General features: G+C 40.8%; 1 protein-coding gene across 1 annotated transcript in view; it reads right to left on the bottom strand.

Annotated features, from left to right (window-relative positions):
* PGR (progesterone receptor) overlaps positions 1–17,515 on the bottom strand; it is a 54,075-nt gene extending 36,560 nt beyond the window's left edge. Inside the window, exons 1-2 of the mRNA XM_084613384.1 lie at positions 15,574–17,515; positions 13,743–13,894 (exon numbers count right to left, since the gene is read on the bottom strand). Of these exons, the coding sequence (XP_084469510.1) occupies positions 13,743–13,894; positions 15,574–16,871 (1,450 nt within the window). The 5' untranslated portion in view covers positions 16,872–17,515. The remainder of the gene's footprint in view (positions 1–13,742; positions 13,895–15,573) is intronic.
* Positions 17,516–20,595: the final 3,080 nt, after the last annotated feature.

Consider the following 20,595-nt stretch of genomic DNA (forward strand, 5'->3'; position numbering starts at 1 on the left):
CACACAGTACTATTTTACTCATTGGACAGTCACTTTGCTCTTGTCTACACTGATTATTTTAGGGAAATTTCCTCTAGTTCTAGTGCTAATGTAGACTGACTGTTATTTTTATCATATCATTTAGAGCTGCCCACCAATTTGGCTCTTACTATTCATATCATTTTCCTAATATCAGACTTAAAACTTTTCTTTCCTTATCTTCAAGACCGTAGAACAAGCAGCAGTCGCCTTCTAAGACTGAATAGCACTCGTCCTTCCTAACTTAATATCAACTCTATATGGATGCATCAACACAGCGAACTTCAGAGAAGCCTCCTACTAGCCACCATCTGATTTCTGCACTCCACTAATATCCAGTTCCCTTAAGTCTGACCCATTAATTTCAGATTCTATTGCGTCCACTCTGGAAAAATTTCAGACTCTGCTTTAACATGTTTAATATGTTCTATAATCTCCTGAGTCAGGATTTTTACAGGTAATTTCAATAAATTACTATAATTAATGTACCAAAAAAATCAATGAGCATTTGATATAACTGAGTCTAAAATAAGTGACTTATATAATTGACACAGATGACTACTACCAGACACACCTGAATATTACCTTTTGAAATGTTAAGTAACATGGTTATGTTCTATTTTGTATAACTTTATGTCTATCTGAAGAACATAAATCGATTTCACTGACACAGATTAATCTGAAATACAAATGCCTAATCATTATCTCACACTAATATTTGTGTTTCTACAGTTAAGTGAAACTAGACACTGAGAAATGTAATTAGTTGTTTGACCTTTATATTTAAATTCCAGCATCTCACTGAAGGACAGAACGTGTGAGTAGGAAAGGAAAAATATGCAAGGTATTTGGTTAGGGTTGCCAATTTTGGATGAACATAATCCTGGAGGTTTAATCACGTGACATAATCTTTAATGAAAGATTAATTTTTAATTCCTGGAGACTCCAGGGCAATCCTGGAGGGTTGGTTAATTCAAAATTAGGGGATGAACCACCTGGAAAGCTTGTAGAAACTATTAGTGAGCATACTAAAATATTTACTTGAGTAGATTTTATTTGCAGCATGTCAAATATTGGACTTCCCTATGTTTTTATTTATTTGGTTTGACTGTGTTTATCCTCTGTAATTATTAATTATTTGTATTACAGTAGGAAGATGCAAACTGAATATCAGGAAATTCCAACATGGAGATGTATTTGGCAGTAGAAACATTTACTAAGGGAAATGATGGAAGCCCAGTATTTTTAGATATCAAAACCTAGACTGAATAAAATAGAAGAAAATGTACTGTAAGGAACAATCCTGCAATTTTTCAGTGAGGCCACAAAGAGACTGTGTTCTTTGTATTCTTTGATCCCTGACTGCCACTTCCTGTGAAGCCTTCATGGGTTAATTCTACAATAAACTTTTCATTTCTGTCTCAACTTTTAATCTAAATGTCCAAAAAAAAAAAAGAATAGAATGTTTTCTCTAGAGTGAGAGAAAAATTCTCAAGCAACCACTTCTCTCTTTCCCTCCCTGGCTCCAACAGCCAGTTTGCCGCTAACGTCCACAACTTTGGCATCATCCTTGACTTTGCACTCTCCTTCCCTTCTCAGATCTCCAATGCCTTGAAACTTTCATCTCCACTTGCTGTCTTGACTATCACAACTCCTTTCTCTATACATCCCCAAATCCCAGCTCTCCAGACAACGGCATAAACAGAATATTATTCCCCTCCTTATCACTTTTACACACCCCACACAATTTTATTGCTTTTCATTCATTTCAGGATACAATTAAAATTTCAATCTTTGTTTTTTAAACTCACCCTGGACTTGCTTCAACTTGTTTCATAGACTTTGTCTCTCTCTCTACTTCCCTTTTCAACTATCTAGCTTTACACTCTCCTCTGTTGCTCCATACTCTTTCTCAAATGCTGCTGCAAGTGCCTTCATTTTCACTAGCCAAAATAAAGTAGTTAAGTGTACAACAATCTATTAAATATCTCTAAGTCTCCAAATGCACTAAACAGGAGCTGTTCTTTGGGTTAAATGATTAAGTATTCCAGAGTTTGTCTCATTTGTAATAGTATCAACTAAACAGGGTAGAGGTGACAAAACTTCAGAATAAGAATATTGTTTAGTTAGTTAATTAAAAAAATAATAGTGCCTAACATGAAATTTTGCACAAGAATTAAAGCATAATATCTTCATTATATAGAGAAGCTTACAAGAAGTGGAAGATTGGACAAATGACCAGGGAAGAGAAAAAAATATTGCTCGGGCATGCAGGAGTGAAATCAGGAAGGCCAAATCACACCTGGAGTTGTAGCTAGCAAGAGATGTTAAGAGTAACAAGAAGGGTTTCTTCAGGTATGCTAGCAACAAGAAGGAAGTCAAGGAAAGGGTGGGCCCCTTACTGAATGAGGGAGGCAACCTAGTGACAGAGGATGTGAAAAAAGCTAATGTACTCAATGTTTTTTTTGCCTCTGTCTTCATGAACAAGGTCAGCTCCCAGACTGCTGCACTGGGCAGCACAGCATGGGGAGGAGGTGACCAGCCCTCTGTGAAGAAAGAAGTGGTTCGGGACTATTTAGAAAAGCTTGACGAGCACAAGTCCATGGGGCCGGATGCGCTGCATCCGAGAGTGCTGAAGGAGCTGGCGGATGTGATTGCAGAGCCATTGGCCATTATCTTTGAAAACTCATGGTGATCGGGGGAGGTCCCAGATGACTGGAAAAAGGCTAATGTAGTGCCCTTCTTTAAAAAAAGGGAAGAAGGAGGATCTGGGGAACTATAGGCCAGTCAGCCTCACCTCAGTCCCTGGAAAAATCAAGGAGCAGGTCCTCAAGGAATCAATTCTGAAGCACCTAGAGGAGAGAAAAGTGATCAGGAACAGTGAGCATGGATTCACCAAGGGCAAGTCATGCCTGACTAATCTAATTGCCTTCTATGACGAGATAACTGGCTCTGTGGATGAGGGGAAAGCAGTGGACGTGTTTTTCCTTAACTTTAGCAAAGCTTTTCACATGGTCTCCCCCAGTATTCTTGCCAGTAAGTTAAAGAAGTATGGGCTGGATAAATGGAAGATAAGGTGGATAGAAAGCTGGCTAGATTGTCAGGCTCAACGGGTAGTGATCAATGGCTCCATGTCTAGTTAGCAGCTGGTATCAAGTGGAGTGCCCCAAGGGTCGGACCTTGGGCCGGTTTTGTTCAATATCTTCATTAACGTGGATTGCACCCTCAGCAAGTTTGCAGATGACACTAAACTGGGAGGAGAGGTAGATACGCTGGAGGGTAGGGATAGGATACAGAGGAACCTAGACAAATTAGAGGATTGGGCCAAAAGAAATCTGCTGAGGTTCAACAAGGACAAGTGCAGAGTCCTGCACTTAGGAAGGAAGAACGCCATGCACCGCTACAGACTAGGGACAGAATGGCTCGGCAGCAGTTCTGCAGAAAAAGACCTAGGGGTTACAGTGGACGAGAAGCTGGATATGAGTCAACAGTGTGCCCTTGTTGCCAAGAAGGCCAATGGCATTTTGGCCTGTATAAGTAGGGGCATTGCCAGCAGATCGAGGGCCGTGATCATTCCCCTCTATTTGACATTGGTGAGGCCTCATCTGGAGTACTGTGTCCAGCTTTGGGCCCCACACTACAAGAAGGATGTGGAAAAATTGGAAAATGTCCAGCGGAGGGCAACAAAAATGATTAGGGGACTGGAACACATGACTTATGAGGAGAGGGGAACTGGGAATGTTTAGTCTGCGGAAGAGAAGAATGAGGGGGGATTTGATAGCTGCTTTCAACTACCTGAAAGGGGGTTCCAAAGAGGATGGATCTAGACTGTTCTCAGTGGTAGCAGATGACAGAACGAGGAGTAATGGTCTTAAGTTGCAGTGGGGGAGGTTTAGGTTGGATATTAGGAAAAACTTTTTCACTATGACGGTGGTGAAACACTGGAATGAGTTACCTAGAGTGGTGGTGGAATCTCCTTCCTTAGAAGTTTTTAAGGTCAAAGCCATTGACAAAGCCCTGACTGGGATGATTTAGTTGGGGATTGGTCCTGCTTGAAGCAGGGGGTTGGACTAGATGACCTCCTGAGGTCCCTTCCAACCCTGATATTCTATGATTCTATGAAAGGAAGGAGAGAATAAACTGAAATAAGAACTCTGCTAATGTGAGTTAACATAGCATTAACTTTGATGGTTAAATTGAATTAAATAAAGCGGAAAAGCAAATTAAAGCATTATTAAGATTCTTGGATAAGCAGAAACTATCATAAAAAAGGAACTAAGACTCTTACTTGATCCTGGTCTCAAGAATTTTAGCATTCTGAAAACTATAAACCTTTGTGTACAGCAGAGTGAATTAAAAACATAATAGAACTTTTAGTTTTCAGTTTAATCGTTTGACAAAAACATTATTTTAACTTTTTAAATTTAATTTCTCTTGCCCTTTTTATGGCAGCATATTTTGCAGATGGCACTTATGTAGTCATCATAAGTGCTCCACAGTCACAGAATTTTGATGACAGTGAAAGGATGTGTATAAAACAAGGGAATGAACAGCCTTTTGTGTTCAGTTTATCTGAATTACTTTGTGTACACGATACACTTCTATGAACACTAACCGCCCCCAGGAAAAACTCTCAAATATTTAAATCACAACACATTACTAAGATAAAGCCCTTTCATACACACACTGGATTCATAATTCTTTTCCTGACCTTCCACCTCTCATTTATTTTATATGAGTCTATGATCCACAATTCCATCCTACAGTTTTAGTGGGCCAATATGGGACAGACTACCCCAGTCAGAAAGTAACAAAGACTGAAAAAATTGTACACCAGAAGAAGAAGAGAGTAATAAATAGCAAAGAACAGCTCCTACTCCAGATGACCTAACTGACAATGGGCCTCTGCACAACTGGCTGGGGTCTGTCTACACCAGTGAATTGCAAGGCAGGATCAGGGTCAGCTACAGTACACAACTATTTAATTCCTCCAGATTGCAGGGAGAGAACATGGGGTTGTGTGGCCGTGAGGAGCATGGGAGCACAGGTTTACTCACTCTGCCTCGTAGGCATCAGGTAAATTGTGGGTGTGCTAGTAACACTATAATAGTAGGCCGATTACAGTCAGAAAAAAATGTGTGTTTTAGTACGGATATGAAGGTGGAGTGGTGGCTATCCACGACTATCTGATCAAAGTAAGAGAACTACTGGATCTCAAACAACTGCTTGCCACTTGTTTCCATACAATTCTCTCTGTATTCTGGCTACAATACTTAATATAAAGACTAATTTGTATCTGCTGAGAGCTTAACTGGCATTAAGCAACAGTTGTTTGCAAAAGCATAACAGCTGTGAACATGGACACACAGTCAGGGAGCCAACATTAGGCTGGAGATATATATTGTTGCCTCTGCAGCCTGTTGATATGACAGCAAGAGATGCAATTCAGTAGCTTTCGAAGCACTATCTGAATATCCATCATGAGCACATCACCAGTGTTGTAGGAAAAATACAGAGCCTTGTTTGACAGATGCCATCTCACCGAAACAGTTACAGTTGGTCTTGCAAAAGCCAAGTAATCTTTAGCTGTGCCTAGTCATTGTCTGACCAGAGTCACCTGTTGGAATTCTGTAAACCAAACGGCTTTGCACTACCTGAGATGACTTCTGTTCCATCTGACAGGATGTTCAGTATAATAGGTGGCATTGCCACTACACAGACTGCATAAAGGTGGACTCAGGAAAAAGTAGAACAGCTCGCATTTGTGCAACTCACCACACAATAAATCAGCAATAATGACCAGTCACAACAGTATCACTTCCATTTCCAATCCTAACACTAGCAACAATCTGTAATTGCCAAAGTTATCAGAACCAAGTTGATGCTCAAACTATGCAATGCTAGCTCACCTTTCAACTTTGTCGGTCACTTTGGCTATTAGTCTTTCACACTGAATGTGGTGTAACTGAGTCCTTGTTCATTCAACTGTAACGCCTCATTCAAATTCCTCCTACAAATTCTATTTCTGCCATCTTGCTTGCAGGAACTGAGGAGGTTGAAAGGTAAATAACAAAACTAGCAACACTGCCAAGATGTATATCTGTGTCTTAGTGTTGATTTTATCTTTGTTACTGGCATCCTTCCCCTCCCTCTCCCTGACATTTTCTTTACCGTCAGTTGGAGTACTATTTCAAGGTTAGATTTTAAACTTGTTGGAGCTTAAAATTAAAGATTTTAAACTTGTCAGATCTTAAAATTTATTTGAATTTTTGTAAGGCACCTAGAATATTTTGGTCACTTGCAAAATATAATATTAATTACAATACTAACTTCAGCATCCGCTGCACACTTGAACGAAAAGCACCTTTGCCTTTTAACTTTAGGTACTCACAGTGTATTTAGTTCACAGAGATTTCAGCACTCTCAGTGCTTGCCATACATGCAAGACCAAATCCTGTTCCTAAGACTGACCCTATGTAACTGAATTGATCACTGGGAATCTCTGCAGAGTCAGGGGGAATTTTCACCCTGACCACAGAGCAGCAGCAGATCCTTTCCATGTTGCCACTCCAACCACAGGGCCAGAGTTTTTTCTGCAGCCCTAACACCCCAGCTCCTTCCCAAATGCTGCATCCATAATGCTCCACTCCCAGAAGAGGCCTTCATCTTATTCATTTTCTTATTGTTTTAGATGCCTATTTATATTCATATGGGGAGGGAGGAACAAATGTGTTTAGTCTGGTAATATTCCTTATGCATAGCATGTTTTGTTTTTTTTTCCTTGTGGTGAATCCCTCCTTCATTATGAAGCTGGCCATACAGTCTGAGAAACTTTACCAGAGTGGATGGGCAGTGCAATAGCTAGTTTCTGAATGGAGTAGTTGGAGGAGGTCTGGCACAGATCAATCCCAGCAGAGCCTGAAGCCACCACCTCAGCCCACAGCTCCCCACTTGCAGAGAATGACCAGGGCATCAGCAATCCTAAAGGCAGAGTTTGCTAAACTCAGGCAAGAGGAGAAGGGGAGTGGAAACTGACAGGTGACTGAACTGTTTACCACATCTGTTTGAGCTTGTCCCCATATGCAATTACCTGCACAGCAACCCACTCCCACCCTAAACTCAAAATGTATTTAAAAACTGTAAAAAAGCAGATGTGCAACTACTAGACTTATTTTGAAACAGAGTGTCTTAACAAACCAATAATCAGTTTCCCCATATACGTGCTGCAATACGACCTGTTTTACTAGTCTCAAACCCTTCAGATGCAGGCAGCTATTTTTCCTTAGCGTGATGAAGTAAGTATCAGCAGCCGCCAAAGGAAAACATGTGACATCAGCTGATGTAAAAAAATTTTCAAAACGAAGAACTTCATTGAGAAAAGATAGAACTTGCAATATTATTTGGGGTCTAACTAAACTTATATACTCTTTGCATACCTAGAGCATTTGCAAGGGGTCACTTGAAAAATCAAAGGCATGAATGCGAGCTGCCAAGAGGCAACATATGAGCAGCAAATGGTAGAAGTTCGGGATTCAACAAATCTAAACATTTAATTCCTCTCCAAAACATCTGACAACTAAATTTACCCTTCCCATTGCACAATCATTGTAGTTAATGTAGACCTGCCTGCAGACAGTTTTTTTATAAGATATTGTTAATATCTCAATTTGGCAATTAAGTTGCTGAAAATTTTTAGAAGAAAGAGTTAGCCCACATGCTCTTTATTGTTTCTACTGTTCCAGACTAGAACTTCATGCAGCTGCAAACCAAAGACACAGCCCATTTGACAGCACCTTTTAAATTCCTATTCAGTTGTAAGTTTCTTAGAAAATATCCTGAATATAGTTATTTGATACCATTCAAAAGTTCCTTTCCAAGCATTCATTATGAATGATAAATATATGTTGGTTGTCAGCTCACCAACAGAAGAAAGTTTCAGCCACTGTGACCTGCTGCATCCATTTTTACATTTAAAATTCCTTAAATGACAGTAAGTAATTGTAGTTGTTGTGATTCTCTTGCTACCAGGAGGATATTGGCTTTTATGTTTTAGAGCACTTCTTCAAAGCTCTTGAAATTGTCCAAGTTTGTACAATAAGAAGTAAAAAAACCACAACTTAGGAAACAGTCCTTTCTAGGCAAATAACTGAATAAAGTAAATCATCCCTAACTCGTGAAGAGTTTTTTTTTTATGAAGATACAGACTTCTAACTCTTGGCTATCCTTACATTTTTCTCCTCCCTCCACTCCCTATCAACACTAGCCTTTGTCCCATCTGCTGCACCTAAATACAATTTTCCCCAACCGAAGTTTTTATTTTCAGAAGGTTTCAAACCTGTGCATGCTACGCCAAAAACAGTGTTCTACAATATAATCTCTCCACCCTGGAATATGACTCCTTACTGCCTGCATCCAGACACCGTAATGTACAAATGATGTGAAAAATGTTTTGTTGCTATGTTTCTTGAAAGATGCTTTGCCTAACAGCAGTGCTGAAAACTGGACAAAATTTACTATTTCACAGGCTGGCAAAGAAGTTTATGTTTGTGAAAGGAATGCTTTTCTAATTCGCTGACCTTGAAAATGACAGTTAAGCTACTCCTCTTCAGAACTCCGATAAGAGCAAAACATACATATTCTACAAAGCAGCCCAACATTCAGACTTGTTAACTGACAAATGAAAAGCTGAGAACCAAAATGATTTAAACTCTGCACAAGAGCAATCACATTTATTTGAACAATTCATTGCCAATATGCTTCCTAAAGCAGTTTCATTCTACATTTATATTATATAGTCTTTTCACTAAGGCTCTTCACACAGTTTTAGTTCTTCTTTAAAATTTATGCATCTATATGCTGGCCACACTAAAATATATAGTTACAACAAATCTAACTAGCATAAATAATTCTAATCTATTCAAATTTACTAGAATATAGTTCATACTGATGTTTATGCATGGTAAGACATATATTTCGCCTAATGAAAAACTGAATAGATAGAATTTTTTAGATAACAGATAAATCCCTCGTTTCCATATGTGAACAGTTGTTTTAAAAAAGGAATTTCAATTTATTAATTGGATTCAGAAGAAAATTCTGTATGCAGGAAATGATTTGTGTGTGGAAAAGACCATCACAGATAATTAAAGATGAAGCTATCAACACAGTTCAACTTGGAAACTTTTAGAACAGAAATTACTTAAAAAAAACAAAACCAAAAAACCAGAAGACAGTCAAACCCATATTTGCTAAGTGGCTTCCTCTGCCCATATTCCATTACACAGTTGCTATATACACACATTATGTGGAGGAAAACAGCAATATCAGTCATTGTGTAGGAATCGGGTTATATCAATAAAGTAAAGCTATGAAATAATAACAGCCACCTATTCCTAATAATGCATTAATTTATCATATTAATATTTTTATGAAAAATGCATGAAGAGCAGAGTTGTAACTGTGAACTTGCATTCACGAAGTTCAGTCTTTTATTTTCATTAATTGTTATTTTAAAAACAAAATAACTGTGTCTAGAATAGTACTACAGTACCTAAAAATTCATAAAGGTAATGCTACATCCCCGATGAGGAAATGATGGGGATAGTAGCATATTTTTACATCAAAAACATATCTGGTTTTCAATTTACATACTTACCATTTGTGAACTTGCAAACTATTATTTTGTATTGTATTTTCAGTATAATGTTTAGAGTGTTTGTTCTTGCTGACAAATTATTTGACTACACTGGTTTGCGATAGCTGAAGTTAGTGAGCTAGATCATTATGTCTAAGCTATATAGAAAGCAGGGGGCTATCCTTTTGCCCGTACATGGGAACATATTACTCCCTTGTTCAGCAACTCTAATGACTGTCTATCCAGCTCTCAATCAAATTCAGGACTGAACTCCTGGTACTAAAAAATCACCATAAACTTGCAACCTCTGTGTCAGACTATGTAACTAGCTACTTGTCCATCCTGTTCGCTGTACACATCCAGCCTTTTGACTCCTTTCTGTTTTCCTCCCCATTAACTTTCAGTAGTCAAGAGACTGCTATTTCACTTGTCATGTCCAACTTTCTGAGTCACTCTTCCACACCTGAAATCTCATAATTAAAACAATAATCTCTCATGTTATGATAAAAACATTTTGTACCAGCAAGTACGAAGATGCTACATAAAGCATACATTGTGTTGTCCACATAAGAGTGTGTACAAACACCTATTTTTCACATTCATTCTTTTCACATTTATTGAATACTCTTAAACTGGAAAGCCTTTGTGCGTAGGAAAACAGTGATATCGATCACCTTATGTTTACATTCTATGTGAGTGAACACCTATTAAACATGATGCTGAAAAACAGAGAGGAACTGATCACAAAACTAAAATTAATGGTTGTTTAGGTACAAGTGATCATGACATGACTACATTTGTTATGTGTTAGCACAATAAAGTCCAAAACGGGATATGAAAGATAAACTGATAACTGTTTACAAATATTTTACTAAATGTTCAAAAGTTCACAATCAAGAAAGGAGTACACTAGTTAAACAACAACAACAATTTGGCTTAGAGGAGAAATTAAAGTAGCTATAAAAAGTTGAAAAAAATATGTATAACAAATGGTAAAAAGCAGAAGTTCATAGTAATGAATACAAACCAGGAGATAGGAATTGTAGAAAATTGATAAGGAAAGCAAAAGGACAAAAGTAGAACTCTATGGCTCTCAAGGTTAAGGACAATAATAAGGAGTTTTAAAGTATATTAGGAACAACAAGAATGCTAACAAAGATACTGTTCCATTGTCAATGATACTGTTCCATTGTCAATGATAACGTAGAAACAGAAGAAGTGTTCTGTAGCTGGAATAAAGCCAAATGAAATATTCATATCATATGATGGTGAAATACTTTCCATGTCAACAGTGATTAAGAAAGATGTTAAATTGCACCTACTAAAGCTAGACATTTTAAAATCAGCAGATTTAAAACTTTCCTCCAAGAATATTAAAAGAGCCGGCCAAGGTGCTTGCTGGATCATTAATATTGATTTACAGTAAGTATTGGAACAGTGGAGAAGTTCCAGAGGACTGGAAGAAAGCTAAGATCAAGCCAATATTTTAAAAGGGTAAATAATATGACCCAGGTTATTATAAACCCTATTATAAACATAAACAATTACTGTTAAAGTTTGAAAATGACACAAAGAATGGGGGAGTGTAAATAACGAAGAGGATACATCACTGATTCAGAACAATTTGGTAAACTAGGCACAAGCAAACTATGTATGTTAAATACAGCCAAATGTAAAGTCATACATTTCTGAACAAAGAATGTTGGCTATATTTCTAGGATCGGGGGGATCACGATCATGGAAAGCAAGTATTCTGAAAAAGACCTGTAAATCACGGTGGCTAATTAGCTGAACATGAACTCCATGTGCAACACTGTGAACAAAAGGGATAATGCCATTCCGGGATGTATAAACCGGAGAATATCAAGTAGGTGTACAGAAGTTATATTACCTCTGTATTTGACACTAGTACAATCAATACTGGAAGACTGTGTCCTGCTCTAGTGTCTACACTTTAAGAAGAATGTTGATAAATTGGAGAGGGTTTCGTAAGAGTCACAAGTATGATTAAAGACTGGAAAAGATGCCTTACAGTGAAGGACTCTAGGAATTTAATCTATTTAGTTTATCCAAGAGAAAAGATTGTGACTTGATCACAATCTATAGGTACCAAAATGGGGAACACAAATCTGATAACAGAGGTCTCTTCAATCTAGCAGACAAAGCTATTAAGATCTAGTGGCTGGAAGCTGGAGCTAGACAAATTCAGATTAGAAATAAGGTGCCTTTTTTTTGTTTTATTACAGTGAGAGTCATTAACCATTGGAACAATTTACCAAGGGAAGTGGTAGATTCACCATTACTGGACATTTTTAAATCAAGATTGGTTGTTTTTTCTAAAAAATATGCTCTAGTTGAAGCACAGCTCTTGGACTGAAGCAGGAAGTCCTATATAGCCTGTGTTATTCAGCAGAGCTGACTAATCACAGTGGTCCCTTCTGGCTTTAAAAATCTATGACTGTGAAGACTTTGCCACCATAGGCTCATTAATATTTTATTCATAAAGTGTTCTTAACATTTATCAGCAGTGCTTTTATATTAAAATGGTAATAAAATACATTTCTGAGTAGAGTTGCCTACTAGGGCAAATACAACTGGAAACCGGCTTTGTACCCAGCTGATTTTAACGGTTCATAAAGAAACCAATCAACCAAAGAAAAAATATTAGTCAAAGACAACAACATTACTGTATAGGGATGAAGTTAAAAAAAATTTCTTTTTAAAATGTGGCATTTCTAAATTAGATTCCTTGTTAAAAATTTCACTTGCTTGAGCTGTTGTTATACGTATTTGACGTATTTAGGGTATTGCTAAAACTGAAGTAAACTCATTTTGTTTATGTAACCTAATCAAGAAAATGAGTTAATCAAGTCAGTGAAGAACGTGCCTAAATTCAGACATGACTTTAAGTGCTTTCCTGAATTGGAGCCTAACCTAGTAAGCTCCAACTATCTTTATGATATGACTGACTTTTTAAAGATATGACACTTATAGAATAATACACACATAGACTAATCAACAAATTACAGACCAAAAATTAGCGTTATATCTAGCAAACTATGTTAATTCTTTTCTTCCCCACATTCAGATGTTCTTTCCTTTGAAGATTAAATTATATAAAGGTTAATAAACTATATGAAATGTCAGAGAAACATATTATACAACTTTGATTTTAAGAAAACAAATCAAATACAAATTAGAGAAATATACTATAAGCAAGGGGTTTGTGTATATGCAGTACTCTAGTATTTAGTTTGACATGAGAGGATAATGAGAGGATAAACACATAAAAGATAAAAGGTAAAACTGTTGAAGAGTATATACTCTTTTATGTAGCATTTGGTAGTGTCAGAAAAAATATGGGGTCTAATCTTACATTTTGTACACATTAATTATTTCAGCAGGTGTGCGTGCGCATTTTGGGTACATAAGGAATGCAGGATCACATATATCATTTGATTTAAAAAGAGAAACCAAACACACATTCTCAACTAAGTACCAACCTATTTTCAAAGGTAATATAAAACTACTGTTTTATTAACATCTTAGACTTGATTTTCTTATTCATGTCCTGAGTAGAAAGCAAAACAACTATTTTAAAATTATTATTATTTAAAACTCGAAGGCCCAATTCTGCATTCCATAAGCAAGAAAAACTACCACTGACTTTAATGAGAGAATGAAGCCAATGGGAGTTTTTATTTGCATAAAGAACATAGTTTCATGCCGAGGCTGTTTGTTGCCAAGCAGCAACATTTAAATATTTTTAAAGTGAAACTGGTATTTGCTAACATTTCATGAAGTTTGTAACAGATAAAGAATTGCAAGGTTTTATAAGCTTCTGCCAAATCCACAACCCAAAATAAAACCAGCCGGATAATAAATATAAGTAAAGCAAATAGTATTAATATTAAATAACTAAGAAGGAATTTACCACCTACTGCAAGTATCTGAATCTTTTTCTCAGGGACAAAACATGACTGCAATAATATTTACAAAGACCGGTTCTAAAACTAGATAAAAATAAAGTGCTTACTGTACCCCAGGAAGTTTTATTACAGACAATTAGAAACAAAAGCATCTGACGTACCTTCCATTGCTCTCTTAAAGAAGACTTTACAACTTCCACAGGTAAGTACTCCATAGTGGCAACCAGAAGCCTCATCACCACAGATCAGACAAATCTTCTGAGGTAATGATTCAAAACTGTACTGAGGACTCTGACCAACTTCAGTGTCTGGCCTTTAAAAGGAAAGAAAATTAACAGGAATGAAACAGACTTGTAAAGAAGATTCACTGTCAGTCTGGGTTATACAGTTTTAAAGGAAATTACAATCCTAACAGTTGTCTTTTAAAACTGAAAGCAAATTTGATAAGGATAGAAGAAAAGTGACTAAAGCCACTCCAGCACTTTTTGCTGTTTTTGCTTTGGGTCTTGGATAAAAGGCATATCTGTAAAATGCATTAGCTAAAATGTTTTAAGTAATTAAAAAACCCTGGTGTAGAGGGCAAGTTGTATTTTAACACATTTTAGATAGTAGACGGAAAAGCTAGGCTCTTTGCTAGGGTCTTCAAAATAGACGCCTGATCCTTCTGTGGGACTGCTCATGTGAATAAAATTACTCCTGTGCAAGTTTCTCTAGTTGCTGAATCTAAAATAATAATAAACTGCTTTGAACTGAAACTAATTTAACTTCAGCAGCCCTTTTCCTAGGCAACTGGTAAAACTGGCCTTCACTTTACATAGAAAATTAATAAATATCAAATTAATATCTCCTAATTCATTAGCAGAGTTCTTACTTGTAACCAGTTTTAATGAACACAAAAGGGATAGTGAAGAATTACTTCCAGATATATTGCCTGCCTAAAGAAACTGATGTATTTAGCTAGCAAATAGCTATTTACTAAACAACTAGAAGTGTCTTTAATGTATTAGTAAATATTCTAACAATGTGTAGTATTTCTGTATATAAAAGTTATATTGAACAATTTTATTTAACGACTTATTACTATATAAGCTAGATCAGAATTTTGGACACATTGTCATGTTAATTTTTGCTTTGAAATTGGGTGGTTTTCCCCTAAAATCATGCACATGCATTTTAAAGAAATATGTAAATATAAACATAATATCTACTTGTAAAATATACCGCTGTGTATACAGAAGTTACCTGCATATAAATCATGAAATATTCACCATTTATGGCTGTTCAGAAGTTATCACCTCTTAGTCCATTATACAGTAATATAGTCTCTGTAGGATCCACAGGTCAAACTTGTGACAAAAGCATTTAAAATTTCACTGTCACAAGAGTATGATTTAATGAAGTGGAGTTTCTTCTGACAAGAACTAAAATTTCAAATATGACACAAACAATGTAGCAAATGTAAATATATTTGTCTTATTTCTACATATATTTATTTTAAAAGCTCTGTCCCAGTTTTGATCAAGTGAAGCTCAGTCTCTTTGATTCTTTTTTGTCATGTTTCAATGTCTTACACATTTTTTGGAACTTCCCTTTTTTATTGTAAAACTTATTCTAATCGGTGCAATGTTCCTTTAATATGAAATTCATTTTACTTAAAAACTTAGATGAAGTCTGTATTTTTTCTATAAGTCTGCTTTCTGCATAACTTCTGTGATTTAATCTCCTTAACACAAAAAAGTGTTATGGCAGAAAGATCAGCTGAATACCTTGCTCAGTAACATCTTATTTAAAAACTGTCAATAACTGTTTGCCAGGTCAGTTTAAAAGATAACACCATAAATCATCCCTTTTAAGTTAAGATCAACCCCCCAAATTCGCTTATAAAATGCAGACTTAAATCTTTTGAAATATGTGTGTCTTTAAAAGTAATCTGTTTTAAAAGAAGAAGGTTTAGTGCCGTTTGCTGTAGATGCATGTAACCTTAAATCTTACCTAATATAATTGGCATAGGGAGGATATAACTGGGGCAAACTCTCTTTGAGCACGGCTGTCTGAAAGCCAAGTTGCTGATGGCCGTTCAGGTTGAGCGGCTGGTAAAGGGCTTGAGGGGCTGTTGATGTGGAGGGCAGACTGTCCCGCTGAACCATACAGCTTGAGCTCCCCGATGCTTTACAGTGCGGCGGCCCATAGGGCCCAGTCAGAACTGAAGACTCAGTTTTGTACAGGATACACTCGAGAGAGGAGGACTCCTGGCTGGCTCTCGGCTGCGGAGCGGCCAGCCTGTAGTCTGTGCACGTTTCTGCTGGAGTGGTCTTGGTGCCCAAGTAGGGGGTGGTGGCACTAATTCCTTCCTCCTTGATCTTTAGAGCTGGCTGGAAGTCCCCGTAGCTATAATGCTCCTCCTTTGAGTCGGGCTGGGGATAGACATAGTCCGCGAAGTCATGGGGGGTGGAGGTGGGGGACGCACGACGGCCAAAGAGGCTGCTCTCGTATTCCTCCACATCCAGCAGCTGCCGAGTCCTAGCTGCCAGGTAGGCCGAGTTCAGGGGCAGGATGGGCACATGGAGGAAATCCTGCCCGGGCCCTGCTGCAGCCGCAGAGCTCCCGGGGGCAGCGGTAAAGGCAGGGGCAAGAGCAAGGCTGCTCCCGGAGCCGGCGTCCTGCTCAGCGGGGCCCCCAGAGGCAAAGCCGTGATCTTCCTCGGAGAGTGCCTCGGGGGCACTGCGCGGCCCACCCGCGCTCTCCGCGGTTCCCTCGCCCTCCCGCTGGGGCGGCAGCTTGGCTGCGGCTGCCGGGGTGCCCCCGCCCGGCCAAAGGGAGGCGGCCGCGGCCGGAGGCGGCACGGAGCCCGAGTTTGCAGCCGGGCTGTCTTGGTGGGCGGCGGCTGTTTCTCCCGGCTGGTGCTCGGAGCGGCGGCTCATCAGCGCGCCGGGGAGCTCGGCCCCGAAGAGGCACCAAGCCGCGGGGGCACTGGCCGAGCCGGCGTGGGCCGCGGGAGCCAAGAAAGTGTCTAGGACGCTGTCCAGAGCATCCCTATCCGGCGGGGAGCCGCTGCCTTCCCGCTGCGAGGAGGGGCCCCTCTCCTCCCCCTCTGGGCGCCTCTGCTGCTCTTCCTCCTCCTCGTCCTCCTCCTCCGCGCTGCTTTTGGGGTAGAGCAGCCCGTGCAAGGAGATGTCCACGGCCTCCGCCCCCCCGCGGAAGGGGTCCAGCTCTGGGCGGCCCTGCAGCCGGACCGAGCCGTCCCTGGCCGAGGAAGGCGCCCTCGAGTCCTTCGCCTTCATCCCGCTCATGCTGAGCCGTGCCGGGCGCTGGGCTGGGGACTGGCTCGGGGCTGGCGGCTCCTCACATCCTGCCCCTGCCCCGCGGCACCCCGGAGCGGGCGGCACCCTCCGCCGCGGGTCCCCGGAGAGCTGGGTCAGCTCCCGCCCCGCGCCCCCTCCTGCGGCGCTCCGCTCCCCCGCCGCCTGCCTCGCCTCCGCCCAGCCCCACGGGCACCAGCACAAGCCCCCAGCCCCGCAGCCAGCCCCGGGACCGCACCGCCTCCGGGGTCCCCGGCGAGGGACGCTGCCGCCGCGCCCCGCGCGCGTTCGCTCTAAGTTGCGGGCAGGCGGAGGCGCCTCTCCCGGGTGCAGGCAACAGGCGGCCGAGGTGACCGTGCGAGCGGAGGCGCTGCCCCCGCGCGGAGCAGGAGACCGAGCAGCGCCAGCTGCCGCCGTCGGAAGGGCAGAGGCGGGCTCCGGCTCCCCAGGCTGGCTCCTTGCTCAGCGCTGCCGCTCCCCGGCTGGGTACCTGCTGCGCCCGCTCTGCCTCCCCGGGCTGGGGGGCTGGCACCAAGCCTGGCCCTGCTTCCCTGCGGAGGCACCGATCCCGTGCAGGGAGAAAGCAGCCAAGTCCTCTGCTGGGCACCCTCCGCCACTTGCTGCTTCCAGCTCCGCCCTTCCTCGCCCTGGCCCCTCCCACTGTCTCCGAGTTCCCTTTTCCGCCAAGGCCCCTGTCCCTTAGGGTTGCCAACATTTTATTTCAAAAATAGCGGTGAGACCTGGGACTTGCCAGGGCTTGACTTGCCCAGGAGGGAGGACAAAACCTGCTCCTCTCCTGGTCTTCGCAGGGGTTCTCTCTTTCCAGCACTCTGGGCTGGCATCTTGGGCTGCAGATGCAGGTCTCCTTCTGCTGCAGCACTGGGAGGGGCAGCTGGGCCAAATTTGAATGGTCTTGTGACCCATGTGCCAAAGTCAAGTTGGCAATATCCTTTCTGGCCTTCTCCCTCTTTTCCCCTTTATCCCTGTCTCTTTGGCAACTGATCCCCCACATTTTCTTAAGCTCCGCTTCCTCTGACTTGTAACCCTTCTTTCCCCCTCCCTTTTCTGTTATGTGCGTGCCCAGTTAAGACACTTCACTGCCCATTAGATGTAAACAATAAGTTACTTGCCCTAGGCACTGATGGGAAGACAGGGTGGGCAGGTTAGGGTCTTGGAAAGGAGAGAGTAACAAAAGATTAAATTACTCCTGGGACGTCTAGGGACTTTTGGGGGGAGGGATAGCTCAGTGGTTTGAGCATTGGCTTGCTAAACCCAGGGTTGTAAATTCAATCCTTGAGGGGGCCATTTAGGGATCTTGGGTAAAAATTGGGTATTGGTCCTGCTTTGAGCAAGGGGTTGGACTAGATGACCTCCTGAGGTCACTTCCAACCCTGATATTCTATGATACCTGTAGTGATTGTTCATCCATCTATTTTTCATACATCTTCAAACTTTAATATTACAATGTGAGTGTAAGCTCTGGCCCAAGATCCTATAGGGCCCCCGTAAATATTTATGCACTTGTCCTTGCACCTTCCACAAGATGGTGAAAACTAAAGCAGTTTAAACTCAGCTCTCATTCATGGCCCCTTGAATATCTTTCACTCATCTCACAGTCACGGAGGACGCAGGCCATCACTGAAAGAATTTACTATTTGAATGAGGGTCCTTCTTTGCCTCTTATATTTTTGTATAACTTTTTATCTGAGCAAATAAGAGGGACAGTTGCAAATATCTGGGAACTGGGTGGCTCCCCTTTAGGTTGCAGGTTCAAATACATCCCTGGTTGGTTCTGATCAAGAAGTTGTTACCACCGGATGGGAGTTTGGTGTTGTATGTGCAATACTAGCTTGGTGATGGTCATTCAGTTCCAATAAAACCAAAGGTTATACCAAAACTCCACTAATATAATTTGCACTAAATGACATTCTTCGTGGCAGTCTCAGCAGAGAAACTAAGCACTGAAAGATATTGAGAATAAACTACTTCCTTGCCTCTAGGGGTAGTTCTGCTTGGTCTGGGTAGAGTCAGGATGGCATGACTCATGGAGAAACTAGCACTCCTACTGCCTGTACTGTTTCTGTTCTGTTGTAGATGCTCAGTAAGTAAATGTGGGGTAGCCTCAAGGACAGACAACCCAGCATCTTTCAGGAATATTACATTCACTATAAAAATATTTTCTTCTTTCTTATTTTTTAAGTATCTTCCAACTGGGAAGAACAGCCTCTTGTGGGAAAGATACTCATTCGAATTAATTTATTTGCATGACAGGATATACAGATCATAGAAACATAGAAGGTTAGGGTTGGAAGAGAACTCAGGAGGTCATCTAGTCAACCCCCTGCTCAAAGCAGGACCAACCCCAACTAAATCATCCCAGCCAGGGCTTTGTCAAGCCGGGCCTTAAAAATCTCTAAGGATGGAGATTCCACCACCTCCCCAGGTAATCCATTCCAGTGCTTCACCACCCTCCTAGTGAAATAATTTCTCCTAATATCCAACCTAGATCTCCCCCACTGCAACTTGAGACCATTGCTCCTTGTTCTGTCCTCTACCACCACTGAGAACAGCCTAGCTCCATTCTCTTTGGAACCCCCCCTTCAGGTAGTTGAAGACTGCTATCAAATCCCCCCTTACCCTTCTCTTCTGCAGACTAAATAACCCCAGTTCCCTCAGCCTCTTCTTGTAAGTCATGTGCCCCAGCCCCTAATCATTTTTGTTGCACTCCACTGGATTCTCTCCAATTTGGCCACATCTTTTCTGTCATGGGGGCCCCAAAACTGGATGTAATACTCCAGATGTAGCCCAATATGCTGTTAGCCTTCTTGGCAACAAGGGCACATTGTTGTCTCATCTCCAGCTGGAACCTGACCTTTTTACATTACCTGTTTTTTACCGGTTTACATTAATTCTTATGGGGAAATTGGAGTCGCTTAACATCATTTTGCTTAAAGTAGCATTTTTCAGGAACATAACTACAACGTTAAGTGAGGAGGTACTATATATATAAGTCTTCTTCTAAAGGATTCCAAAACATTTTGCAAATTTATACCAGTGTATTTACATAATGGACTAAATTCAGCCTCTTCTAAAGAAGTCAATGGTACAACCCCTATTAATTTTAATGAGGGTAGGGATAGGCCCTGTGGATTTGATATTGAAAGGTTTTAAGCAGGCATAGTTGGGAGTGGTGAGTACTCAGGACAGCCTCAGCACCATGCAGGTCAAGCCCCGTGCGCTTATGTATTTGTGTATTTCTTCAGCAGGAGGTGAAGAATGCCTTGTGCAATTGAAATTGCAGAGGGAAGTTTAGACAGAATATAACTCCCAAACAGGAAGCTGGCCATGACACAAAGGTTAACACTCTTTTTCTTGTAAAAGTGTCATGAGATATTAAAAAGAAAAACATGGACAAAGTGATCAGAACTTTATTTTTACATTCTGTCCAACAAATACTACCTTAAACACACCATACTGACTTCCATGATTCCATGGTTGGCCACAGTCTTGGACAGAAGATTGCCAGGTACTGATCAAGCAACACTGGTCCCTGCAACAGCTGAAGTCTCCTGCCCCAGTACTAGCCCAGCCCTCAACCTACCTGCATTATGAGATCCAACAAGAGCATAACCCAGCATGGTGTGTGCATATGTTAAAACATTAGAATGGAAGTATATTAATCTTCAAAATCATGAAATGTTAACCCTTTAGTGCC

Source organism: Lepidochelys olivacea (assembly GCF_965140295.1).
Source record: "Lepidochelys olivacea isolate rLepOli2 genome assembly, chromosome: 1".
Lineage (NCBI taxonomy): Eukaryota > Metazoa > Chordata > Testudines > Cheloniidae > Lepidochelys > Lepidochelys olivacea.